General features: G+C 52.5%; 1 protein-coding gene across 1 annotated transcript in view; it reads left to right on the top strand.

Annotated features, from left to right (window-relative positions):
- The first annotated feature begins 7,102 nt into the window (after positions 1–7,102).
- The window catches only part of GREB1 (growth regulating estrogen receptor binding 1), a 76,973-nt gene continuing 56,348 nt past the window's right edge, over positions 7,103–27,727 (top strand). The window contains 6 exon segments of the mRNA XM_053891151.1: positions 7,103–7,283; positions 12,617–12,736; positions 15,431–15,607; positions 23,104–23,286; positions 24,663–24,806; positions 26,937–27,065. Coding sequence (XP_053747126.1) covers positions 7,127–7,283; positions 12,617–12,736; positions 15,431–15,607; positions 23,104–23,286; positions 24,663–24,806; positions 26,937–27,065 — 910 coding nt within the window. The 5' untranslated portion in view covers positions 7,103–7,126.

Below are 27,727 nucleotides of genomic sequence, written 5' to 3'. Positions count from 1 at the left end.
AACTTTTGTAGACCTATCAATAATTCATCCTGATCTGATAGAACTACTTTTCAAAAATTTTTTTAAAGTTTATTTATTTTGGGGGACGTGGAGGGGCAGAGAGAGTGGAGAGAGAGAATCCCAAGCAGGCTCTACACTGTTAGCATAGAGCCCGATGTGGGGCTTGAACTACCGAACCTTGAGATCATGACCTGAGCCAAAATAAAGAGTCGGACGCTTAACCGACTGAACCACCCAGGCACCCCTCTGATAGAACTTCTAAAGCTCTTTTCAACATAGTTCAACACATCAGATAATCAGATCTGTTTCATTGATTTTGTCTTGGAGATGTCCTTTTCCAAGCTGTTGTCCTTATCACCTTGGGAACTCGTTTTCTCTCCTTGTGCTGGACCCTCTGCCCTGGGTCTCATGTCTTCACATTGGTCAATATTTTCTATTCCCCAGTAGCTTCTGGAGAAAGAATAGTTGGGAGATACGGTTTTTTGTTTGTTTTTGTTTTGTTTTGAGATCTTGAATTTCTGAAAATAGTTTTATTCTACTTGCACTTTGGGTTGTTATTTTAGTTGGGTATAGAATTCTAGATAGCACACCATTTTCCCTCAGAATTTTTAAGGGCATTATTTCATTGTTTCCCAATTATCACTGTTGAGAAATCCAAAGTCATTCTGATTATTTTCAGTGTGGAATGTGCCGTTTAATTTCTTTCTGGATCTTTCTTTGGGATCCTCTCTTGATCCTTGGTGTTCTGAAATTTCATGATGATGCTCCTTTTTCATTTATTATGGCGAGCCCTTGGGATTTTTAAATCCAGAAACTTAAATTCTTTGCTTCTGGGAATTTTTTTTTAGATTATTTCTTTGGGAATGTTATTCCCTCCTTTTTCCTTGTTCTCTTTTCCTGGAACTCCTATTAGACCATGAATTTATTCTCTGATTTTCTTATCTTTGTGTCTTTATCTTCAATTCTGTCTTGTAGCCCTCCCAGTAAAGTTTAAGTTTCTATTACCATTTAAATGGTTCATAAGAGTTCATTTTGGGTTTCTGCATTCTTACATTTTCTTTTCTAAAGATTGCATTTCTTTAGAGCAGTTTTAGGTCCTCGGCAAAATTGAGAGGAAAGTACTAAGTGTTCCCATATACTCCCTGCCCTGACACATTCCTTGTTGACCAGTACAGCATTCTGTTCTTGTTTTGCGGATACAGTGTTCCTCCGAGGATAGGAATTTGTGGTGGGTGTTATCCTTTGCATTTTTTGTGTGCTGTCTTTTATTTGTGCGTTTCTTTTGGTCTTGACCTTTTATGTTGAAGGAGTTTCTCAAAAGCCTCTGTGATGCTGATGGTCTTTGGATGTCTGCTCGTAGTTAAGGATCAGGTACAGGAGGTTGTGTGAAAGTTGCCATACACGGGAGGTAGCTGGGGTGGGGGGGGGTGCTCCCTTGTGGGACATGATTGGATGTGGATCTGTGGCATCGGGGGTACCCCCAGTTTGCAGTGTCTGTCCATCCTTAAGCCCGAGTGTCAGCATTTTGGGGGAACCAAATAGGGAAAAGGAATGAGAGGGGAGGGCACCATAGACTGAACCTGTTCCTGTTTTCAGTCCCGCACACCAGTTGTCAGCTGTATCCTGGAGAATCTCTGTGATTTTTTTTTTTTTTTTTGAGTAAACCTCCAGGGTCTGGTGGAGACAGGGAAGAGGCTGCTGAGGGAGGGGAGGGGGGAGGAGAGTGGGGAGGGATTCTCCTCCCCCCGGCCCCCTCCCCCAGCCCCACTTCTCACTGCGTTGCCTCCAATTCCTAAGCCTCTTCTGGCTTCTGCTTTGAATTGGTGTGCTTCCCAGAGGATGCCTTAGTTCTTACTTTGTTTCAAAGTCTGTCTCCACTTCCGCTTTGCATCTTCTAAACTGCGTGGCGGCACATTTTGTCTGCTGTTACTGGCTCTCCTTGCTCTGCGTGTGTGTGGATAGTATGTTTCTGGATTCCTCGCCTACTCCTAGTGAAGTTTGGGAGGAAGTAGAGATGATGTGTGTATTCTATCTGTGCCCTTTCGCCGAAGCCGCCTCTCTGTCTTCGCCTGTGATCACCCTTGATCTTCCTTGATGGGTCCGCCCCATGCTTGTTCTCACTGAACTTCAACCCAGACTAGAGCTCGCTGCTCTAACCGGATGCTCTCAACGACACCGCTTGGTTTACAGGTGCCAGGGGAGGAGAATGGCTTGGGACGGGTGTCTCAGCCGTTGAGAACGTGCCCAGATAGCCCGCCTTGGTGACTCCAAATTCACTGGAGATCAGTCTGCTTCATTCATCTGGTCAAGTTCGTAGGTGCTCCAGGGGTCTGATGAGGCAGTGGACGTGCAGAACTAGTTCTGGGATTGGAACTGACGTAGAACTGACTCTGTTTGAGGTTGACTCGGTGAAATAGGGCCCACCAGCCATCCAGCGGCATTCCTTGGGTACAGAGTTTTCCACTTTTTGTGCTTTAGTCTTAAAAACAAGCAGGTGCGCAAGGGTCCGGTTGAAACTGTATCCACCAGGGCCTCTGGTTTTATCCCAAACATCTCTCTGTCTGATTGGCCGGCCTAAAACGCCACGTTCGTCACCGTAAATCCCTAGCTCTGAGGTTTCAGGGACTTACCTACGGAAACGATGTCTGATTTTCACCCCCAGTTTTGATTTTCCTCTCGCACGGTGCCGTCTTGGGAGCCGTTTACTACTTGTAAGATCAACTCCTTTTCCGAGAGCCTGTCTGTCTTCATGGGGCTTTCATTTCCATGTACCCTCTTGTCCCTGTCTTAAACATCTTGCCAAATCCGTCCCACCAAAATACCCTCCTCTTCCTTTTTGAGTACCGGCCCCTTGGCCCAAGTTCTCACTGATTCCCTCCTAATGCCTCACGTGTTCTTTGTCACTTGTCATTTCCGATCTGAAATTCTTCCCGGGTGAATATTCAGATTTAGCCAGAGATGAATGCTCGCGCACTGCCTGCCAGGTGCTGTGCTAGGCACTGGCCACGTATTCTGCCTCTCGTACTCTCCAAAATGATCGCCGGTCAGTGCTTCAGAGTGCCCGTTTTACAGATGAGAACACCGAGGCCCAGTGAGTCAAACACTTTGCTCGGGTCACGCATGCGCTGCCCATTCTGCCGCAGCCAGGCTCCTGTGCGTTATGGTGAAGGCCGCGGTTCAGGTTCTGGGGTTTGAGGAGCGTCGTGCACCCGCATCGGGAGGAAGCGGGCCAGGCCTTGGAATGCAGGCAGTGGAGGGTGATGTGTCCAGGGTGTGGAAGAAATCCCTGCAGGTCGTGGCCCGGGGTAGCTGTAGCAGGAGGCTGGCAGAGACCTGCACCGGGAGGGAGCAGGGAGAGACCGCAGCCCCGGGGCCCTTTACCCTGTCGCCTGGGGTGGGGGGAGATTTCAGCTTTTGTGTCTGACCCTGAGCCAAACTGGGGCTCTCCAGTCCCCCCACGAGGGGGCCGGATTCTAACACTTCTAACAGGCCAGAGAGCTCCAGCTGTGTCCCCACCTCAGCCTGCTGTGTCCTCCCCTCCCAAAGCCTCTCACCTGGCAGGTGGTTTTGTCTGTGAGCTGGAGCTTTGCCCTGGGGAGTTCCCACCCCGTCCAATAGCTGGCGGTCCCCCGGCCACTGACGAAAGGGCCACGCGATTTTCCTTCGATTCTCCGGGCTCCTTCTCCATCCTGATTTGCTGGCGTTTCCTTCCTACGATTTCAAATGCATCATCACACAGGGCGCGGGGTACATTCCCTCTCCATTTGCTTCTAGACATTAAAGCTTCCATGTGTGCGTAGGGTGGTAAAAGTTTCCATTTTTCTGAGTGTGAAAACTTTTCTGTGCCGCTGTTCCTGGTTCATTTTGTGTTTCTCCCCCTCCCTCCTCCGTTTCCCTGCCTGCTCCTTCTCCCCCACCCCACCCCACCCCAATTCTCTTCTTTTCTTTGAACAAGAGTTCCTTCAGGTGAGTATCCTCTCCAAGACTTGAATTTGCCATCTTTATTTAGAATGGGCTTCATACTATCCCACCCCTGGCCACCGAACGTGCCTTGTACTCAGTAGCAGGACAGTGAGTGTTCCTTTCCCTCCTCCTCGTGGCTCTGTCCACGTTAGGCATTGATCTGTGATAACCGGTGGAATCCTCTGGGCTCGGACTGCCTGTCCCCTGTCAGGTGAGCAGAGAGGGGCCTTGGGAGGGTGGTGGGGTCTGGACGCCTCCATCGTGTTCTTTGGATCATCGAGCATGGTTCTGTAGAGACGCCATGTAAAAAGGGATGGGCTCAAATCTCCTTTCTGTGTGCCTTAAGCTCTTCAGACAAAGATCTATAGAAACGGGCATTTGTGATGTTATTCACGGGCAGCAACTTTAAACAGACCGCCCCGATTCGAAAATAACGCAAGCGTCCCCCGAATGTGGCCAGTGACCCCTCCTTTGTGTATCGAGGTATGCGTCGGGTCAAGGAAGAAGGCAGACACGAGGACCCTGGAGCCCCTTCCGACCCAGGCGAGTGGGCTATTCAGGGGCTCTGGCAGCTGACCTCTTTCTCTCTCTGGAGTGCCTTCTCTGTGTCGGGGGCTAATTCCTGAGGCAGTCCTTCTGATGCCTCATTGCCCCAAGGCTGGAAGCAGGGGCTGACCAGGGGGCCCTGTGGTTGGGGATTATTGCTAGAAGCAGGAAGCGTTTAATGGTTTTTATGTACTTTTAGTTGGAAGAGGAAAGGCTGGACCTTCCTTGCAAGAGAGGCAGAAAATCAGCGTGACTGTTTGGCCCATTTTGTCTTCAGGAGGGAAACCAGAGCCCTCAGAGGGGCACCAGCGGCCCCATCTTGAGATGACTTCGCCGCCCAAACAAGGGAGCATTTCTTACACATGTCTTGAGTCAGAGTGATTGATGTGTGAGGTCGTGCCTGGCTTGTGAGGCTGGTCTCACAACTAGGGTTGCATCCCTGTGGTCGTGTTGACGCTATTTTTGGGGCTGTTTTTTAAGTCAGACGCTACTTTGAAAATCAACAGTGTAGTAGATAAGAAATACATAAGGATAGAGAAGAACTGGGTAATCTATCTCCTTTCCTCCCTTAGAGAGTTTATACATCTCTCTTCTCATAGTTGTAGGCTATTTGTAAAAATCCATCGGGTATCCATTAAAAAAGAAACCTGTAGGGGCACCTGGGGGGCTCAGTTGGTTGAGGCGTCTGACTTCGGTTCAGGTCATGATCTCCCAGTTTGTGGGTTCGAGCTGTGCACTGAGCTCTGTGCTGACAGCTCGGGGCCTGGAGCCTGCTTCCGATTCTGTGTCTCCCTCTCTCTCTGCCCCTCCCCCGCTCATGCTCTGTCTGTCTCAAAAATCAACAAACGTTAAAAAAAAAAGAAACCTGTGACATTTTGAAAGCAGAGCTTCTAAAGGCCACAGTCATGATTACAACCCAATAAAAATTACAAATAGTATAAGGCTAACCACCCCCAATCGTGACTATTTAGAAATTAAACATACATTCCTAGATAATTACCTGATCAAGGAGGGAATCAAAAGGGAGATTGCAAGGTGTCTAAAAAATGAAAAGGAGGAGAACACTTTATACCAAGCCTACGAAGCCATAGCAAAAGAGGTGTCCAGAGGAAAATATGTAGCCCGAAATGGTTTCATTATTAAAGGAGGTGGAAAATAAAGACGATAACAAAGTGATCATTTTAAGCAGTTTGGAAACAGTACAACAGATTAAGCCAAGAGGAAACAGAAACCTAAATTTAACACCATAGAAAATGAACGGCAGCATGAGGAAGGAATATAAATTTAAATGCTGGTCTTGGGAAGCACTAAATAAACACAGAGGCTTACCACATATGATCCGAGAGAGGTGTCTGCGCAAATGTCCGCACCTTCACGGAACGGAATATGAGGTAGCCGTGACCTTTATTTTCAGAGCATTTGTAAGAGCATTGAATAAAATGCTTATGTCAAGGGAAAAATGCAGAATCAAAAATGTCGTCATTGAATGAGTATGTCAATGCCATCTCCCCTCTCCCTCTTACCCCCCACTCGTGAAGAAAATGAAGTCCGGAAAGAGTACGTCATCCTAGCACAGTGGGAACGAGGTGTCGAACACGCGAGAACCTTGAGAGCATTGCGCTAACTGGAAGAAGCCGGTCCCCAAAGACGTAGACCAGAGGGTTCCATTGTTGCGAAACTTGCACAGTCAGCAAATCTGCAAAGTCGGAAAGTAAATTAGTGGCTGGGGGGGGGGGGGGTGCGGATTGAGGAGTGACAGCTAAAGGGTATGAGGTTTCTTTTGGGGGCGATGAAAATGTTCTACAGTTGATCGTGCGATGTTTGCACCACACTGACTAGGTGTACACTTTAAGTGGGTGAATGGCATGGCATGTGAATAGTATCTTAGGCTGCCAAAAAAAAAAAAAAAAAAAAAATCCCGGTGGTCATCTTGGGGAATGGGAAAAGCAGTGATTTTCCTATGGTTTTTTCCACCCTCTTCTGTAATTTCCAGGTTTCCCAGATTTAAGTCTGCATTACTTGGGTAATGGAAGTATTGATAAACTACAAAAACACTTTAAAGGGAGAATGTTAACAATCGGCCTTTTAGCACAAAAGGGCAATGTTGGGAAAGCTGCTAGCCCGCCTTCCGAGAAGGTGAGGGGTGGTCTTGGAATCCTCAGATCTGGAGACTAGTTGCCATGGGTCATGGAATTGCCAGCTGCCGTCCCATGCGTTAAGTGGTGCAGGGCTATTCTGGAAGTCAAGGAAAATAAACCATCGTTTGTCTGAGCTCTCTTGGCGGGGGTGGGGGTGGGGCAGGATCACTTCTCAGGGAAAAGCCGGGGGTCTGGGAAGCCAGGGATGACGAAGAGCCAATTTCTAGTAAAATATCCTAAGAGGTGTCAGACTCTGCTATCTGAGTGCTAAATTAGAGAAAGCTGTTGCTTATCTAACTTCCTGTAAACGCCCGGCCGTAGCTGCGGCTGAGAGCCGCCCTCTCCTCTTTGCTGAGCGGGGGATCCCCGGCCCCTTCAAGCGGTCGACCTCTGCCTTTGGGCTTCGCGCCCAGGGTCAGTCTCTTTAACTGACACTGAGATGCCCTTTTAAACAGCAGCCTCCGTCGTCCTCTCTAAAGATGGGAAACTCGTACGCCGGCCAGCTGAAGACGACGCGGTTCGAAGAGGTCTTGCACAACTCCATCGAGGCTTCGCTGCGGTCCAACAGCCTGGTGCCCAGGCCCGTCTTCTCCCAGTTGTATCTAGAAGCCGAACAGCAGCTCTCCACGCTAGAAGGTAGGAGATGCCCTCGCGTCTGTCCTGTGTTGTGTGCAGCTCCTGTTGCAACAGAGCTGGAAACGCTTTCCTCCCGTGTGCAAAATGTTGAGCCTGGCGGAAAAGAACTATTAGAAAAAGTTGCGCATACACTTGGACTTGGACTGAAAACAAACCAACCAACCAAACAATGATAAAGTTTCAGCCGTAAAGTTACAAGCAATCAAATTATTCACTGGCTAACGGGAGGGAGGAAGAGGGCCGGGGAGGAGTATCCTGGAGTGGTTGTTACTTAGGCTCTCATCAGAAAGTCACTTGATAAGTGAGAAATTTTAACATGCTTTGGCCCTCAGTGGTCTTTTTTTTCTCTCTGCGTCGGGACTCACGGCCGTATCTTTGCAAAATAGTCTGGGTAGTTTTTGTGATGGCAGATGCCAGAGCCCTCTAGACACTTCGAAAAGCCAGGAAAACACACCCTGATGAATGGAACGTGTGCCAGAAATAAATGCATAAATCATACTCAGGCATGGGGACAACTTTAGGGTTTACTTATTTATCCGGAGAATAAAATGGTTCTGTTTCTCACTCTTTGATTTGTATCTTTAATAGCCATGTATTTTCATGGCAGAAGCAACCCCACGGCAATCCATAGGGTGAGACCCTTACTCTTACGGAAGTCCTTTTGGTCAGTTTATGCCTTCTGCTTGAAGACTCAACTTAGATACCGAGGGGGAAAAGGATTGTTGTTTACAACAAAAATGAGTCAATTAAAGCACGCAGCCTGCCAGGTCCCCTGGATTGGGGTGGTCACGACGTGTGTGGGTCAGTATCAGTGTGTGTGTGTGTGTGTGTGTGTGTGTGTGTGTGGACAGCGTGTGGGGATGGCTGACCAGGAGGGTTGCACGTGAGGGGAAAATGAGGCACAGAGTTGCTTGTGTAGTGCCTGATAGTTCTTATTCTGGCAGGGAGGCGCTCCCTGGGTCAATCTTTGAAACATCTTACAACGTTAACCTTGCAAATAGCAACAGTAAGGACCTGAGAGAGGGTCTGGGAGAAACTGGGCTGGGCTCAAAAGCACCAACTAGGGAAACGGCGAATTGTCTGGGTGTGCATGTCCTCCTGGAGGGGAAGTGTGGCTGCAACACGGTGGGGGGATGAGAACTCACTGGAGGGTCCCGGCTGTGTTTTTGGCCGGCACAAAGACTTCCGTGAGGCATACACACGTTCAACAGTCATCCTTAACGGCCTTCCCTATCGAAAGGCTGCGTTGCTAATGATAAATTAACGATGGTCGCGACAACTTAGTTTGCCTGGCATCCTGAAATCTACAAAGCGCGTTCACCTCCACCTTGTAACGTGATTAAATCCCACGGTTTGGGAAGATGGGCGCTGGGGTTGCCTGCAGAGTTGAAGGAGTGCCCGAGTCTCACAGTTGAACCCTTAACTCTGGCAGCTCTTTGATGAAGAGGGGGCAGATAGGGGGTTAAGTAGACGGGTGGGGCGAGGGGGGGGGGGTGGTGGTGGAGATGCTCACCTGGGGAGAGACAGGAGGTTCCCCAGGCAGCTTTTCCTTATGCCCCAGATCTCCACGGACTACCTGGGAGGCTGCATCTCAGACATTCTGACTTCTTAGGATGTCCTCCCCTGCTGATAGGGCACTGGGCATGGGACACTTTGCAGAGACAGCTTTGAGCCTTATGCTCCTCCCGGGCCTCCCGTGTTGAGGGCTGGCTGCCGGCTGTAGTGGGCTTGATTGTTCAGCCCAAATGTTGAACGAAAACCAGGGCAGACCCTCCAGCTTTTCCTGTTTGTCCCGCAAACAGAATAGAGAAATCCTCCCAAGGTGCAGGGGCCTGGGAGTGGGGCGGGGGGGGGGGGGGGGGGGGCGGTGTAGGGAGAGGGGGAGCTGGTGGGAAGGGGAAGACACTCTTTTTAGTTTGCTGGGTGTCACAATAAACTGAGCACACAGCTCTGCCCCTGGTTTCTGCATCATAAAACCTGGCACGGACGGCCTGTGCTGGCGACACCTCGTTTTATAGTCTGTGTGTCTGTCTCTCCCCCTGGGTCTCTTATTACTGTCCTTCCTCAGACAATTACATTAAAGATGGTTTTTATGACCAGGGTGCTGGTCATACTAAACAGCCCTCGATCTGTTAACGTTTTCTGTATTTGTGAAGGTGATGCAGCAGGGGCCTTTGTGACTTTGTTCCCTGGCGTAGAGGTCTTACCACTTCCTCCCAGGGGAAAACCCTTTTATTACGTGTTGTTTACTGTTTTTAGAGAGAGAGCAAACAGAACAGATACCAGCAATTTTGGGGTAAGTATTAATTAATTAAACAAGATGCAGGTAATTCTTGGGATCCCACCCACTCAAAATGTCCTACGGCTTCTTCCCACAGAAAGATGCAATGAAGTAGGAACATTACAGTGAATAACAACCCCCATGCTCTGCAGAGTGAAGGTAGTGCAGTGGCATTTCTAGTGTGAAGGTCCTAAGGTCCCCGTCCTGTTGATTTTGTCTGTCTGAGGCCGTGTGAATGCCCTCCTCCCTCCCTCCTCCTGCCGGGAGACCTTGGCCAGCAGTCTGGTCTGGTCTGCTCCTGGCTACAAGCTTCCTCGCCCTCGCTGCTGCCCGACTGATCCCATCAAAGGCCCTGGGATGTCTGCTATAGACCTTTGACCCTTGAGGGCAGCTTTCTTATCTGCTGGATTTTGAGCTCTTTCTTTGACTCTCTGAGGCTTAAGATCCCCTTCTTTCATTCTTTCTGACAGTCTGAATTCCTGTTCTTTTTGGCTTAGCAGAATAATGTGCAGACAGACATTCCTGGGTCCCCGAGCGCTCCAGTGGCTTCGACTTTCTCGCCCCTTTTCACTCACTTGGTTGGTGTCTTGGCTGTCCCCTCCGGGAGCCCCCCCCCCCCCCCTGCCCCGCTTCCCAGGGGGTACTGGCTCAAAGAGCAGATGTGATTGTGCAGGAGAGCCTTCTGTGACTCCCTCTCCTCTGGTGGTTACAGGACAGTCCCAGCCCCCACGGGGTCCTGTGCTGCATTGCGGGCGCCTGTGGTCTGGGCGGGACCCTGTCCCTCCTGCTAAAGCCACTCCAGACCTGCATTTAATGGCAGGAAGGAAGCATCTGAAGGAGGCTCCGGAGTTTATCCCCACCCCCCTTGTGCTCTTCCCGGGTAATCTTTTTACAGTCTTCCTGCCGCCTCTGTGTACTCCAGGCCCAGAAAGACAGAGACCCCAGGAATCTTCACTTCCTGCTCTGACCTACCCAAGGTCACGGGCCCAGGCTGGCTTACGGTGTTCACTGTCTTCCGCCTCTTGTCCCACGGGCGCCTTTTAAAATGGTGGCCACCATGAAGATATGTTCCCAGTACCCTGTGCTGATTCAATCACATCAGGAATATTCTGTGCAACTCTGAGGGCTGCGTTTCCCCCTGCATAGACTACAACAGCTCAAAGTGCCCTTATGTAAACACCTCCTTTTAAAGATGCGGGATATGGGGGCTCCTGGGTGGCTCAGTTGGTTGAGCATCAGGCCCTTGATTTCAGCTCAGGTCATCACCTCAAGGTTCATGGGTTCGAGCCCTGTGTCCGGTGCCACACTGCCCCTCTCACTCTGCTCCTCCCCTGCTCACTCTCTCTTTCTCTCTCTTTCTTTCAAAAATAAATAAACATTAAAAAAAAATAGAAAAGTTGCAGGATCTAATGCACAGAGAGGTTAAGTCACTTTCCTGTGGCCGCACAGACCATGGAAGGCCCAAGTACTAGAACTCGGATCCACAGTTCCCAGCTCTGCCTCCCTCCACTGCACATGATTTCGTCATTGAACTAGAACCACCGGATGGACGGAGGGTGTGAGAGCCAAGGAAGAGGAGGTTGGAGAAATGGAGAAAACAGGAGACAGAAATAAAAAAGAAGAAACAATGGTCTCCCAGCCCGGCCCATTTAAGAATGCTGGGAGTGACCCTGTCCCATGAAGACATGTTCATGCTGTTTGTTAAATGACACTTAAACGTAGACAAGTTGAGAGGGATTTTTAACCCCAAATTTCTGTTAAAAAAGTCAGGACTATTCTTGCGTAGCCTTGGAAATTCACGAACATGACCCCCCTTCTCTAGCCGAGCTGCGTAAAGACAGCAGGTACCACAGTGTGTGCTCGCATCGGCTGGACAGGTGTTTCCTGGGTGCTTCTCTGCATGAGCATTTTACGGGGTGCCCGGAGTACCGAGACGGAGAAGGGCAAGGACCCCACAATCTAGGAGCTGAGAGTCTGGGGAATGACAATAAGCTGTTCCATTGCCCAGGTAGAGTGCCCACGGTGAGATTCCCGTGGCCCATTCCTGGCTCTCCTGGCCAGTTTCGTGTTTTCCGTGACTCCTAAAATGCTATTTCACTTGGAAAAAAAAAAAAAAAAACCAACTGGGGCGCCTGGGTGGCTCAGTCGGTTAAGCGGCCGACTTCGGCTCAGGTCACGATCTTGAAGTCCGTGAGTTCGAGCCCCGCGTCGGGCTCTGTGCTGACCGCTCAGAGCCTGGAGCCTGTTTCGGATTCTGTGTCTCCCTCTCTCTCTGACCCTTCCCCGTTCATGCTGTCTCTCCCTGTCTCAAAAATAAATAAAACGTTAAAAAAAAAAAAATTAAAAAAAAAAAGAAAAACAACAACAAAAAAAAAACAACAAAAAAAGAAACTTTCCTGAAGTCATAACCTGCCTGGCCCTGTTCTGGAATGGTGCCTTGTGTGTATGTGACAAATTTGGGTGCGTGTTTTCAGAAATGCCTATGTGTCCATTTTTCCCTTGGGGATGAATAAAAAGGTACTGTTTGTGTTCTGTAGAGGCGATTCATGCCACGTTTTCTGTTCTTAACTAACCGGTGCAGTCAGTCGCTAGAACATCGGTGCGGGCAGCAGATGCAGCTGGGAACGGGCCAGCTGTGCTGCTTAGCGGGTCTCTGAAGAGCGGCAGGCCGATCACTGGGCCTCTCTAGGCCTCAGTGTGCCCACCTGCAAAATGGTCTAGATCTTAATCTGTGGCACCTCCCACAGAAATACTTTTGGAGTGCCTACCAGGTACAGGCTTCGTGCACCGTTCTTCTCCACCAGTTACCACGTGTTGACCCCGGTGCGTGTGCAGACAGGCGCAGCTCTCGTGGATGGGGAGACAGGTGAACCCGGATTCGAGGTCACGTGGCCAGGCTTGGAGCCTGACCTCAGCTGGCCCCTCCAGCAAAGACGGGGGATGAACGCCCGACCTTGGGGTGTGTCTGTCGGGACGGGCTGGCTGTTCGGTGGCCGAGACTTGTGGACTAGCTGCTTCTGCCTGACGCCTCGCTCCCCTTTGCCCCTTCCAGGTGGAGGCCGAGGGGACAATGAGGACGAGGAAGAAGAGGGGGAAGGGGCGCTGGAGCCCAGCGGTCCCCCGAATCCCTACCAGATGCACCCTCCGCCCGAAGGCTGCTGCACCACAGACGGTGAGCCCGCAGAGTGCGTGACCCTGGCCCCTGGCAGGTGACAGCGGGCGTACCCTCCCCCACCCAGCAGCGTTGGCTGCACCTCACCGTGGCCGTCAGGCTCTCACCCCTCAGCGCTCTCTGGACAGCCTCAGCTTTACCAACGGGTTTGGGTCCAACAGTTCATTTTGCTACGTTGGCTGTTTGAAAACTAGAACGTGCCTCTCAATTCGGGTCGGCTGGCGCTGCACGTTTAGCTCAGACCAATACACGGGAGCGATCTTTCTCCTTTATCGCACTTTATGGTTGAAAAAGACAGACCTGTGGTCTCTCAGGAACCCCGTAGGGTCGGGGACTCGCTCCCGTCGCGCTGTTGAGGAACCGAGGCACAGGGATGCCAGATGATTCATCTGGGCGTAAGAGCTCGCGCTCTGCATGCGGAGACACTTGGATCAAACCCCTGGCTCTCCCACTCTCTAGCCCAACAGCCTGTCTGAGTGGCGTATGTTCATCTGTCACCACGCCAGGCGAATGGTTCAGTGAGTGAATTAATTATTGCCCCTCCCAACTCTGGAAGTTTGGAGATAAAAGATACTCTTGGATATCGGAGCTAATTAGGTCAGCCGACCCTTCGTCCACAACGTGGGAAGTGCTAGCAGGGTGGGGTGGGCGACCAGGGGTGCCTGGGAGCCCACGAAAGGTTGCTGACACAGGTCGAGAGTTTAGGGGAGGCTTCCTGGAGGAGGTGGCCCATCGTCCGGGTTTCGGAGGATTGGCAGGAGTCTGTGAGAGGGTTGGGGGAAGCTGGGACATTCCAGACAGAAGAACAGCATGGGCAGAGGCTCAGGATGGGGAGCGTGGAGCCCATGTGGGGAGCTGCCAGCAGTTTAGGTAGGAGTCTGAGGTGTGGCTGGGCAGAACTCGGTGCGGGGATCATGTGGGGTGTAGAGGCCCCGTGTGTGGGGCTGGACGTGACCTTGTGCAGGATGGCGGCGGGGGAGGCAGGCAGCCCTCGCTGGGGCTGCTGCTCTGGGGTGAGGGACACCAGCACAGTGGCCCTTCATGAGGGGGCCTTCTCGTGTCCACCTAATGAAACAAAACAGCGAGTTCTCCAGTGGTCATCACGGTGATTTTCAAAGAATTTCCAAGTAAACGCAGCAACGGTGTCCATAGCCCATCTTCCTCCAGTTCTTCATTTAAAAAATATTTTTTTAATTGTTTATTCACTTTTGAGAGAGAGAGAGAGAGCATGGGGGAGGGGCAGAGAGAGAGGGAGACACAGAACCGGAAGCAGGCTCCAGGCTCTGAGCCATCAGCCCGGAGCCCGACGCGGGGCTCGAACTCACGGACCGCGAGATCATGACCTGAGCCGAAGTCAGACGTTCAACCGACTGAGCCCCCCCAGGCACCCCTCCTTCAGCTCTTCAGATGGCTGGGCCCAGGCCACGTAGGTGGAAGGCCTGCTTCCCTAAGACGATGGAGAGGAGCCACCCCGAGCTGGGTCGGACCTGCCTCCACCCTGGCCCTCCTCTCTGCGGCTCTGAGCAAATCACGTAACCTCTTCGGAGCCTCGATTTCCGTATCTTCAGACTGGCAGCTGGAACACTTCCCCACAGGTGATCAAGTGACAGCTTTGCAGAGCTTATCCTAGCCCAGGGCCTGGCTCACCGTGGGCACTGGCTCTGTGCCTTCTGGCCTCCCCACCCCTCAGGGCCCCTTTGTGGCCCTCCCGCCGGGGGCACGGTGTTGTCGATGGCGAAGCAGGTGCGTGTGGGAGGAGTCCATTGACGGTACTGTAGGGTTTTGCAGGGGGAGCCTTGGGACCATCAGGCCATGTTAGCTGTCACTGCCTCCGTCGGTAACTAAGGATGGAACGGACACGGGATGGGGCTGGATGTGCCCAGAGACCTTGCGAAGGACCTGTCCAAATAAGTCTCAGCTGTTTGTATTTCCAGATGCCTCGGGACATGTATTTCTTAAATTTTTTAAAAAAGTTTTTAGGAATTTATTTTGAGAGAGCAAGTGTGGGCGGGGGGAGGCACAGAGAGAGAGAATCCCAAGCAGGCTCCGCACTGTCAGTGTAGAGCCTGATGCGGGGCTCGAACTCATGAACCGTGAAATCATGACCTGAGCCGAAATGGAGAGTCGGACGCTTAACTGACTGAGCCACCCAGGCGCCCCTGGACACTTATTTTTTGAATGGGAAATCTACTTAAAAGCTCTAAGATACAGAATGTCCAAAAGGGTGTGGAGTGAAAGCCTCCTTGACGGTCAGTGTCCTTGTGTCCCATCCCCAGAGATGGCCAGTGTTACCAGACTCTTGCTCCCTATTTGTGACATTTGTCTTTTCCTCATACGTGTAAAGAACACCGGGCGTAAAGAATATCAAATTGCTCACAATCTCTTATGGATTTATCCTGTGTACATTCTAATTGACCATCACGTGCCTACACTTTTTCCTGGTGAGTTTCATCTGTACGTCAACGTGTATCATATGGTGACACCATCGTCATAAAAATAATTAGCGTGTGGTGAGTGTCCTCAGTAAGTAGGGTCCTAATCTTACCTCTTAGAACTAGTTTGAAAGTCAGCCACATCCAGAGGTGAGCTTTGTTCCCGACAAGACCTGGAACGCTGTCCTCCCTTTGCCCACGCGGAGCCCGGGTCCGGGGAGGCCCCTGGGCAGCGTGTGTGAGTCTCGTCCATTCCTCCCAGGGTTCTGCCAGGCGGGGAAGGACCTGCGTCTCGTCTCCATTTCCAGTGAGCCCATAGACGTCCCTGCAGGCTTTCTCCTCGTGGGGGCCAAGTCCCCCAGCCTGCCGGACCATCTCCTGGTGTGTGCCGTGGACAAAAGGTTCTTGCCGGATGACAATGGGCACAACGCTCTTCTTGGTAAGTCCTTTCTTTGCCCTTCCCTGTGGCTCCATCTGCATGGGGGACAGGGACAAGAGAGGCCATGGGGGGCGGGGGACAGGCCGCCTTTGGGGGCAGGGGACAGGCCGCCTTTGGGGGCTCTTGATCACTGCGTCCTACCGCCCTGTTTGTTTTTCAGTAGGCTCTGTCCGTGTGAAGTGGAATGTAAATGAGATTTATCCTGAGATGTGGCTGACCTCCTATAGAAAGCCCATCGTTTAGTACTGTCTTGTGCGTATGTTCATCAAGTCTTTTCTAAGCGCCTGCCTGTGTCGAGAATAGGATACGGGCCTTGTGCTCGATGTTTTCAGAGGACATCAGACCCGAGGCGGTGGGAGAACAGGGCTGAGTGTGTGTCCCTGCTTGCGGAACATTCATAGCCTTCTCCAGAAAGTGGGGAGCGATTCCTCCACGGGCCCTGGCCCCTTCACCTGGTCCGGTGTCTCCCATGGAGGAGAATCCGGCAGGCAGAAGGGCTGGTAATGATCTGGTCCAGACGTAGCGTCAGGAAGAGTCTTTGCTGTAGAACACTTCAATTTCATGCTCGATACACCCCCCAAAAGCTGAGTAGCTAAATGCACGCCAGTGGGTATTTACTGAGCGCATTTTAGGTCTGAGGCACTATGCAAAGGACCCGAGAGGGGAGGAGGGGAAGAGGGGAGAGCAAGGATTGACCCGCAGAAGACGAATAGTTCCTGCCACGAGGAGACAGTGACTGTGGGTAAATGCTGAACCAAGGCAGGTGAATGTGGGCTGGACAGACAGACACAGCTCTGGGATGGTGACCGGAGAGAGGAGGGATGGTGACCAGAGAGAGAGAGAGAGAGAGAGAGAGAGAGAGAGAGAGAAGGTTCTGGCCAACTCCGTCTCTCTAGGCAGGAGAGGCTTATTATAACTAGTTCTCGAGAACAAGAGTAATCCCGGGAAATTCACTCTACCAAAGGAGCTCACGGAGTCCTCCCGTCTCGGATTTAATTTGCTCGTCGAGGCCACTCAGGATGAAACGTGCTGGTAAGACTGTGCCAGTGACTTGGTCAGCGTTTGATCTGGCGGCGGCCGCGGCTTGGGCTGAATGCCACCACTTAGTGACTGTAAAGGAAGTGCGAGGGCAGTAAATCAAGGAGGTCCTGTGTCTTGAAACGTGGGGACAAGAATCTTTGAGTTCATTCACCGCCAGCCCCTAACAGCTTTGGCTCCTCAGGTGGCGAGTGCAGAGGAAGTGGGGGCCTTGTTAATTGCTCGCCAAAAAGCCATCGGAGGTGGGTTACGAGGGCCGGTCGGTAATAACCGACGCTTTCTTCTTTCAGAATAACTTTACGCTCTCAGCTTGCACACTTAACACCGTGTAGGTTTCCTGCAATTAACCCTGATGGGTGTGCGGGCCAAGGTGGGTCTACAGCCCTCCGGGGGCCTGGGCTCCGCGCTTTTTAGTGACCTATAAAACGGAAGCTGTGGAATATCTTGGGGGAAGCAATGGCTTTAGCTCCTAATTTATAACCGCCCCCCCCCCTCCAATTTATAAAGAAAGGAATCTTGTTTTAGTGACTTGGGATCAACAGAGGGATTTTGTCTGAGAAGCTGAAAGATGAAAATCTAGATGTGTGTTTCCATTTTTTGACGACGGGAATTCCTCTCGATTGGCTGATCACTGAGGCAGGAGACGACCTCCAGCTAGAATGTCCTTTTCTCTCGGGGTGTAAATGAGTCCTATGTTCACGCAGCATTTGTGGAATGTGTACCCCGTGTCGAAGGTGGACCTTCAGTTCAGCCCAGGGCCCCAGAGTCAAGTCCAACCTGGTCCTTCGCTGGGAGCTTGCCAGCTGGTGGGAAAGCTCGGCCAGACGGGGACTTTCTAACACATCTCTGGGCGGCACGTGAGAGCTGAGGGTTAAGGTGCCGAGGGGGTACAGGAGGGCACACGGAGCCCAGTGACGGGAACAGTGTCTCAGGGTGTGGTGTGTGAGCTGGGCCCTGAAAAACCAGTGGCATTTTGCAAGTCAGAGAACAATAGCACCTACACGCTAACGGCAGCCACTTTACTAAGCACTTATCACGTTCTAGAAACTGTTGTAAATAAGTTATCAGTGTACCGGTGGGTACGTTATTATCTAGCATTTGTGCATGAGGTAGCAAAGGCACAGAGAGGTTAACTGACTTGCTCAGGGTCGTCACCGGGCCGGTAAATGGCAGGTCCTGAATTTGAGCCCAGGTGCTCTGGCCCTGGCCCTCCTACTCCGGGGAACGGGTGCCCTCAGGAAGAGGGGGAACCGTGTGCGTGAAGGAACATGGTGTGCTGGAACGAAGGAGCGGAGGCTGGGAGTGGGGGCTGCTTGGGCCCCGCCTGGGCAAGGCTGCCATTCCTGGGAAGTCATTTTTCAAATAATAGTATAATGCGTCTGTCTTGTGTCTTTAACAATTACTAACACACGGCCAGTCTTGTTTCACCCACGACTCCCTCTCGAACTTCTGGATTGTTGGGGAAGCAAACCCCAGACGTGTCGTTTCACCTGTAAACGTTTCCGTGTGTATCTCTAAACAATAAGGGCTCTTTGTTAGAATTCCTATACCGTCATCGTATGTACAAAATTTAACAGTAATGCCGTAAGATTACCCAACAGCCAGTGTGTTCAAATTTTGTCTTACAGTTTTGTTTTTGTTTTTGTTTTGATGGATGTTTTGTTTGAATCAAGAGCCGATCAAGATTGTCCCAAAGCATTTGGCTGACCTGTTGCTAATTCTGTCTTCACGCATAGGTCCCTCCTTCCTAGTTGTCCCTTACAGTTTTTATTTTTGCAAATGTTCAAAGAAGGTGATTTCTGTGTTTGTTTGTTTGTTTATGTTTATTTATCTTTGAGAAAGAGCGAGAGAGAGAGAGCAGGGGAGGGGCCAAGAGAGAGGGAGACACAGAATCCGAAGCAGGTTCCAGGCTCCGAGCTGTCAGCACAGAGCCTGGCATGGGGCTCGAACTCACAGCGAGATCATGACCTGAGCCGAAGTTGGACGCCTAACCGACTGAGCCGCCCCTGATTGCTGTGTTGTTAACTTGCAGTGTAGAACGATCTCTTAGAGGTCACATGAATAACTGATTTCTGCCCCCTTCTTCCAAAGTGACAATTAGGGGCAGGGGAAGTGGCCGTGAGCCTCTTGCAGGATTCCGGGGGTCTTGTTGGTTATGTGGCAAGAATGCGCCACCAGCCAGCCTTGAGGTTGGTCCCATCTTCCTGTGCCCATCACCCCCATCCCGCTTCTGTCGCATCTGAAGCCCGACGCGGCTCTTAAGGCTTTCCCTGAGCCTCTGGCTGCTGCCTGGTACACTCTGGCCTGTGTCCCCCTTCCCAGGCACACGCAGGAGAATTGCAAAGGGAGGTGCGCTTTGGAGTCCTCCAGAGGCCCACCTTCAGAGACGCAAGGAGAAAGTAGATCCCTTGCGTACTTTAGTCGGAACGTGGCCAGAATACCGAGGCTGGGGGCCATGGACGTGTTTTTTCCTCATTCGCCGTTAGGCTCTATTTACCTCCACGACGAGGATCGTGGCAGAAACAACAGCAGTCAAATATAAAGTGGAAAAGGAGGAAGTTGCCCATCACCCCCAAGTGAACCTCCATTGTACTTTGCCCATTTTCTTCTCCATGCACCATCCAGGTGGGGCATTTGAAATGATTTTCACAGCTTGTATTTCACAAGCGTGGACATAAGGCTCGGTTTTGGTTTTTCGGCTTCATTTGCTGCAATACCCCAGGACGATGCTACTTTTATCCCAAGTCGCCGTTCGCTTTCAGGGAACAGGAGGGCAGGCCTGCCTGTGATGACTCCGTCCTTAAAAGGAGCACGGAGCCCCTCTCAAGGTCTGACCTCGGCCTTAGGGTCCAATTTAAGCCCTGCCTCGCCAGGAGGTCTTTCCATAGAAGGGGGAGCACGTGTGGGCACCAGTTAGGGGTGTGCATGTGCGACACCACCCGGGGTGCCAAACACGGCTTGGCCGGGCCTGAGGGGAAACTCGATAGTGCCGCCCCCGTGTGGTCAAGAAAGACTCGTTTTTATGGAATAGTTCCTGGGTGGTGGTAACCTCGAAGGAACCGTTTCTCTGCACTCTGGATATTTATGCCGGAGAGTTTGAGGATTCAGGACAGGCTTTCTAGGCCTGTCTTCTAGAGAGAGTATCATCCTGGGGCTCCTGGGTGGCTCAGACGGTTGAGCGTCCGGCTTCGGCTCAGGTCATGATCTCGCGGTCTGTGGGTTCGAGCCCCACATCAGGCTCTGTGCTGACAGCTCGGAGCCTGGACCTGCTTCGGATTCTGTGTCTCCTTCTCTCTCTGCCCCCTTCCCCCTGCCCCATCTCACACTCTGTCTCTCTCTCCTTCAAAAATAAATAAACATAAAAAAGAAAAAAATTAAAGAGAGTATCATCCTGGTCCTGGTCCTGATTATCTCCCTGGTCCTGAGGCAGATTTCCAAAGAGAACGGCTCATTTTATTCTTCCTCGTGAAATTTTTTTACTGCCGTTGAGACGACTTCTGGGAAAATTAGAATTGCCTCACATGTTCAGCTGGGGGTGGCTTAAACCATTTCCCCTGTCTCCAGGGACCAGTTGGTCAGCCGTCCTATGGTCCCGAGTCACCTCTTAGAAGAGCAGTCCGTATTTGCTGCAGCTTGCAGCTGGCTCCCCAAATACTTACCAGGCAGACCCAGGCCTTCCACCTTCGGAACCACGAGAAGACCTTCCCGATGGCCCGTGGTCCCATCCCTCCATCTGAAAGGGCGCAGTGGTCCCACCGCCCACATTTGTCACGGATCAAAGGCCTGTGGTCCACGTAGCTGTCTCTGGATGGCAGCAGGGCCCCGGGAGAGTGCTTTCCGCACACCTTGGTCTTGTAGTTCTGTTTCTCGTTCATCCATCTTTTCAACACTTGGGGTCAGAATCCCTTCCAGAGAGCTTGGAAGGTTTCTCAGGGCCTTGTTTTTTTGTTTTTTTCCCCCCATTTCATTATTTACCTATTTATCTTTTAACTTACGTCCAAGTCAGTTAGCATATCGTGCAATAGTGATTTCAGGAGTAGATTCCAGTGATTCATCCCCGATGTGTAACACCCAGCGCTCCTCCCTTAATGCCCCTTGCCCATTCAGCCCATCCCCCCCTCCCACAACTTGTGCAGCCACCCTCAGTTTGCTCTTTGTGTTTTCAAGAGTCCTCCTCCTTGTTTTCAGAATCTTTTTGCTTCCCTTCCCTTATGTCCATCCGTTTGGTATCTTACATTGCACATACGAGTGAAGTCATATGATCTTGGTCTTTCTCTAATTTCGCTGAGCATAATCCCCTCTAGTTCCATCCAGTATTCTTAAATGGCAGCTGAGCTGCGTTTGTCTTCAGAGATCCAGGTTGGAGACAAAGGAAGAAATAAAAACATTAGATTGTTATTTCAAAGGAGGTGCAGACATCCTGATACGTTCACGTTGATAGCCTGTTTCGCCTCTCCTTCCCTTCTGATATCTACCGTCTATGACGTGCTGGACGCTGGTCTGCGCACAGACACTTAACATAGACAGACACAACCCACCCCTACGTGCAGTCACCCCATGACGCTGGTCCTTTAGAGCGAGGGAATAGCTATGGGAGAAAAGATGCGCATTTCAATGACTAAACACTGAAAAAGGTTACAGTGGTTCTCTGTTCAATATGAAGAGCTGTAGCGGAGGACAGGGAGCTTCAGCCCTTCGGGTCAAGGGAAGCCCCGAAGAAGTGGACGTTTGAGTTGGGCATTGAGTGGCAGGGACGCATGCAACACGCAGGTGGGACTCAAGGGAGGAAGAGTGTGAGCCTGGAGGCATGAGGGCGGTGGGAGTGGGCGGGTGGGTCCGCTCGGGGATTGGGCCCAGCAGAGCGAGGAACAGGGGCGAAGGCTGGAGCCATGGGGGTTGGGTAGCATTTGGGGTGGCCTTGAATGCCACGCTTGTCAGTCTCCACCCCATTCGCCTGCTGGGCTGGAGTGCCACACCGTCTACCTCCACTGGGGAATATTCCGTGACCTCTCCGGTCCTCAGCCCTCCCCAAAGAAGGATTCGTGTCCCAAGGGGCCGGGTGTTGTGTCAGTTGAGCTGAGTGACCTTGTCTGGAGGACGGTAAAAGGGCCAGCATCTCGCTGGCTCTCTGCGCGTGTTAGTTCCTTTCCTGTCCCTTTAAGAACAAGGAAATGGCACAGTGCCTGGCATCTCTTCGATACTTTGTCTCTTTGCTCTGGTGCAGAGAGAACAGGATTCTGGAAGTTTAAACTAAACCTGTCCCTGTCCTGTGGCTAGACCGAGAGATCTGTCCCTATTTCTAAGGCCTTTTAAGGAGGATTAAATGTGCTTAAAATAGATCAGAAAATGCAGTGAGTGTCTGTACTGTAGGTGCCTTATTTCTCTGTGGGGATGTTTTGAACCTTCACGAACACGTCGCTTTGAACATTGGCCAGAGGCCTCAGGAGTACCCTGTTTGAAAGCAGGGCTCGCACACCGAGCCGCGTGGCCCTCGTGGGCTAAGTCAAAGTGACCTTTGGAAACTTGTCGGCCAGAGAATATGATGAAACAGATCAGTCTCCGCTTGAGGGTCTTTCCTGCCAAAGGACCTTGCACCATAGAAACCAGACGCCCCAGTGGGCGAAGCAAGGTCCTCAGGAAGGTCTTCTTGAGATGGTGGGTGTAGACCAGAGCAGCTAGGCCTGTCGTCACATTTGTCCCATGTTCACCGGCGGTTGCACTGAGTGTGGTTTGAATGGACTTTATAGCTTGTAAAGGTCTCTTTATCCCTATTCGCTGGATTTTCGTGGTTCGTAAGAGGTCGTTTTGTCATCGGGCGACCCTTCTGGAGCCTCACAGCTGGTGGGAACCTCCGTCCGTCCCCAGAAAGGCCCATTCCGGCCTCGGCCGCAGGATGCCAACGTTGTGACAGCCACACCGGGGCAGCGGGTCTCCGTTCCGCTGGTGGCCAAACCCTTCCAGCCCCCACCCCGTGGAGCTCTCTTTGTTTCTTGCAGCGACTCATGGGGTCAGGATGCAGTTTGGGGCTCCTGGGAGGTCGTCAGTGGTCTGATGGCTTTGAGATTCTGTGACCGGCCAGCACTGAAGGAGATGGGCGTGGACCACTTCCTGCAGGCACTTGATCAGTGTAGACGGTTGAATGCGATAGTCTCACCTTGTAATGTTTCCTGTGTGTATAGGCTTTAAAATCTGTCCCCCCCGCCCCCCGCCCCCCGGCAAGTTCAGTCTTCCAAGCTTCAGGGCCTCCTCCATGACTAAGTCTTCTTGGGCCTCCTTCTGTTCAAGTCAAGGTCATCTCGACCCTTGGACCCACATAAGGTGCTAGGGACCTTTGCCCCGTGGAATTTTCGGGTTCGTGGCACGGGATGGGAGTATTTAGAATTTCCACAAAGTCTGCGTTATTTGACGAGTATGTTGGAGGTAAGTTGGAGACCTTCGTGGTGGTTTCCCTCCCCCAGGTTTCTCTGGGAATTGCGTTGGCTGTGGAAAGAAAGGCTTCTGCTACTTCACAGAATTCTCTAATCACATAAATCTCAAGTTGACCACTCAGCCCAAGAAGCAGAAACACTTGAAGTATTACCTGGTCCGCAACGCACAAGGGACTCTAACCAAAGGACCTCTCATCTGTTGGAAAGGCTCAGGTGAGCAGTTCGGCTTTGAGCAGGGTTGGGTGGGTGAACGGGGGCCCTCCAAGAGGGCCCAGGTGCCTGTCAGCCGGACTTGGAGGAGCGCCCAGGCTCCGTGGGCACAATTGCAGGCAGAAGGTCAGCCCCGTGAAATCAAAGCGCTGCTTTGCATTGTGGGTAAACATTTGTAGTGCCAGCCTAATTGTGTGGGACGTTTAAAAGTTTGCAGGGGGCTACACCATCCTGTGTCTTCTTGTGGCAAGCGTTTGGGACAGAGGTTCTCAACCCCGGGGTGATTCTGTCCCCCATCGTGACTGGAGAGCGCTACTGCCATCTGGTGGATGGAGGCCAGAGATGCTGCTAAACATCCGGCAGCACACAGGATAGCCCTTTCTGCCCCCTCCCCACGCTCCCCCTGCCCCGTACCCCAACCCACAAAGAACGATCAAGCCTAAATAATCAGCGGTGCCGAGGTTGAGAAACTCTGATTTAGAGAAATAATGGGTTGGATGATACCCGTCCTCTCTCCGCCCCGAACCCTGTGAAGGCCAGTGTCGTAGAAGTCACTGGGCTTCCCTCCTCCCTCCTGTCTCCCGGATCACCCACGGCTAAGTCAACTATGGAGAGAAGAGGGTGGGGGGCAGTGGATTTTCAGAGGCCCAGCCTTGGACGGCCCCTGAGAGGCCCCCACTCAGCCAGCTGTGCAGGGACATGTCCTAGGAGGGGTCTCCACGAGAACCTTGTCTGGGTTGGTTCATCTCTGGTCACCTGGCCTCTCCTGGCCAGCCTCTGTGAATAGAAGGAAGGGACTTCAGGAAGGGCTGGCTCGGGGCCTTCCTCCCCCACCCCTACTCCTTTTCTTACTTGACTCAGTAAACATTTCTTGAGCTCCTGGTACCGAGAATTAGTGGTACCAAGTGGTGCTTCTGCCGTGGGACCCAGGAAGAGTCTTTGATCACGTGCTGTGACCAAACACCTCACAGGCTAGATGCAACTCCTGGGAGGGAATCTTTCCAGCAGAGGGTGGCTGTCAGGACAGGGGGCTCTCAGCTCTTTCTCTGCCTCTGAGTAATAATCTGTTCTTTCCTTGGGCTTGAAGGGCAGCGATGGGGGTGACTCATTCGTGTCCTCTGTTTTTCTGTTTGCCCCAAACGCTCAGGGTTGCTGCCCCTCGGACGGATCCCCCTGCCCTTGGCACGGGGCCGTGGGGGTTATCGCACCCCCGCCTCCCCCAGCTACGCTGAGGCAAGGCTGGTGTGGCGTTGGCACCGTTTTGGTTATCTAGGTGTCTGGCTCTCTTGGGGGACAGCCTCCGGTCTAGGAAGGCCTCGCGTGACCGGGGTTGGGGGGGGGGGGGAGTTGGTTTTCATGCACGCGTCTTGCCCCCTTAGAGTTCAGAAGCCGGCCGACCTCCGCCAGTGCCTGTTCCAGCTCACTCTTCCCGCCAGCGGAGAGCTCCGGGCCTCTGGCTGCCTTCTCCAACGAGCCCGTTCCCGGAGCCAGCCCGAGCGTCCCCCTGGGAGCCCAGCAGGCAGGTGAGGCGACCGAGAAGCACAAAGGAGCTAAACCCACAAGCCTGGCAGCTTGAGGGTGCAGCCCAAGCGATCTTCTTGTTTCTTTTTGTAAAGTGTGTTTATTTTTGGGGGGGGGGGCAGAGAGAGAGAGAGAGAGAGAGAGAGAGAGAGAATCCCAAGCAGGCTCCATGCTGTTAGCGCAGAGCCGGAGGGGGGGCTCGATCTCATGAACTGTGAGATCACGACCTGAGCCGAGATCAAGAGCTGGATGAGTCACCGACTGAGCCACCCAGGTGCCCCTGCAGCCAAACGTTTTTCAAGATAAATAAGAAGCGTGCTTTGTACATCATCTTTGCCTACAAAGCCTGAGCATTTTATCTTGAATTTGTAGTAGTTTCTGGCACAGAATGCTGTGTTGTGTTTAAAAAAAAATTTTTTTTTTTTTAATTTATTTTTGAGAAGGAGCAGGAGAGGAGCAGAGAGAGGGGGACAGAGGATCCCACGCAGGCTCCACGCTGACGGCACAGGGCCCGATGCGGGTCTTGAACTCACAAACTGTGAGGTCATGACCTGAGTCTAAGTCGAACGCTTCACTGACTGAGCCACCCAGGCGCCTCCGCATGCTGTGTTTTTAATTTGGAAAGATGTCCTCTGTTGCTGTCTGCTACGTAATACGATCCCCTTATCGGTGGTGTGGTGAATTGGGGTCCCTCAGCACCCACCCCCCCCCCCAGTTTGCAGTGGGGAGCCTGCAAGGGGCAGGTGAGACGAGCAAGGGCCGTCTACCGTGTGCTTAGGATCCCACAAGTCTGGGCATGTGCCTCCTTGAGTCTTAACAGCCTCCCTGCAAGCAGGCTTGGGTTTCCCCGCGGTACTTCTGGGGAACCTGAGGCTCAGCTGCGTGCCTGGGGTCTCCCGGGCAGTTGCAGGTGAAGTCAAAATTTGACAAGCAGGGGTTTCTGGGTCGTGTGCTTGGCATTTTGCCATCCTGAACGGACCTTCGAGCATGGTCGCCGTTGACTCCAGCAGGCTTCTCAAGGGCTTGGGAGGCTTGGCTGTTTTCGTTCTCCGGCCCACGAGGTCTGTAGAGGGGCCTAGTGAGGGGAGTCGGTGCCCTGGCTCCCACGAAGAGGCCACGCCAGGGTTGGGAACTGTGCCCTCCCACCGAGGCCCCGGGCCTCCCTCTCTGCACGCCGTCCGCTCTTGTCCTCACCGTGCCCGGGCCCCCAGGAACCGCTGCTACCATGGCGGCCGGGGAGCCCTTGGCCTTTGCCATGGGAATAGCTGGGTGTGAGTTTCCAGCACTGAGAGCCTCTGACTGGGCGATTCGGGGCAATTGATTTCAACTCTTCGCGTCCCTGTTTCCTCGCCTGTAAAGCTGGAGCAGATCTTTTCTAATTTGCAGGGTGATTGCAAGAGTTAAGTATGGTGCCAATAGGAAATACTCAGCGCTCACTACCTGCCAGGCACTGTTCGGCACGTTTCTTTGAAATCCTGCCTTTCTCCCAGTGGCTCTGTTATTGTCCCCTTTTGTAGCTGAGAAAGCTGAGGCATAAGGGGTTCAGAAGGTTAAGTAAGGTCACTCGGCCCCGGGCGGCAACCGAGCAGGGGATTCAGACCCAGGGCAGTGGGCTTCAGAACTGTGCCCCTAAGCCCCTCACCATGCCACCTCACCCACAAGAAAGGTTTTGTGCTGCCCCCGACTCTGGGGGGCCTTCCAGACCACGCTGGCTGATGTGAGCACGTAAGCAGTGAGCCTCACAAGACCAGAACCCATAATTTCCCCCGGCATTATCCTCAGACCTGGGGAGCCCCAGGGCCCTGGGTGACTGCGTGCCCTACAACTGTCCTGAGCGTGTTTGGTGCAAACCAGAGCCTGGGGGGTGAGGGTGTGGGAGAAGGGAGGCGGATCAGCCTCGGGTGCACTCCTGGGATGCAGGGGCCCCACTGGCCACTCCTGTCTCCCTGGTCCTTCATTGACCCGGGCTGTGCGCTCACTGGAACAGGAGTGTGCGTGCATGGGTGTGTGTCCTCAGTGGGCAGAACCACTTGTCGGCTAGTTGGTAAAAATGGAAGAGAAGTAATTTCCTGCTAAGCGGGGCTCCTATGAACTGACTCTGTGCTTCCCCTTTTCTCTCTCTCTGCTGCCAGGACCAGCCTCTGAGCACCCCTCACTTGCTACGGCCGTGGGTCCAGCTGTTTTCAATGGCAAAGATTCTCCGAAGCACCAACAGCTGGTGAAGAACGACCTCTCGGCCATGCCACGGCCCTCGGCATTAGGTAGCATCGCCTGTCCTGGGGGGGGGGTGGGGTCTTGCTTTTTTCTAGGCCAGGCTGTTGTGGGGGTTGTGGGCGCCACCGTACTGGGGCCACTGAGCCTCACGGAGTGGGTGTGGCATGGAGAGAGAGTCAGGACAGGCCGGCAGGTGCCTCCCGGGTCCGCGGGGCTGTGCCCAGGCTCTGGTGTGGGTGGGGCCGTGGCTTCGTCCACCGACTTGGGTGATGGGTGTATGGCAAGAAGCAGCGGGAGCCCCTTGTGAGGTGGGCAACCAGTCTTGTGGGCTACACGTCAGGAGGGCTGTGAAGTCCTGGAGAAATAGGGGGCAGTGTGGTGTCATGGGAAAAACACGGGCTCCAAAATCAGATAAATACGAATTCGAAACTCAACGCTGTCTCTTATTGGTCAGGGGGATCTTGGACAAGCCTTCTGGCTAAATTGTTCCCTCATCTGGAGATCAGAATTCTGCATCCAGGGCAGCTGAGAGGGTCAGGTGAGGTGCTGTATGGAGATTCACACACATCTGGCAGCTCACTGAGTGACCATGCCCCCCTTGGCATCATCACTGAGCTCCTTTGCAGGGAGGACTTCCTGGAGGAGGTGACAGTCGAGCTGCACCTTAGAGCTGGGGAAGCGTGAGAGGCGGTGAGGGAGGAAGCTCAGA

Source organism: Panthera pardus, unplaced genomic scaffold (assembly GCF_024362965.1).
Source record: "Panthera pardus isolate Hobbes unplaced genomic scaffold, ASM2436296v1 HiC_scaffold_26, whole genome shotgun sequence".
NCBI lineage: Eukaryota > Metazoa > Chordata > Mammalia > Carnivora > Felidae > Panthera > Panthera pardus.
The sequence above is the reverse complement of the archived record's forward strand: the minus strand, read 5'-3'. Positions and strand labels throughout refer to the sequence as shown.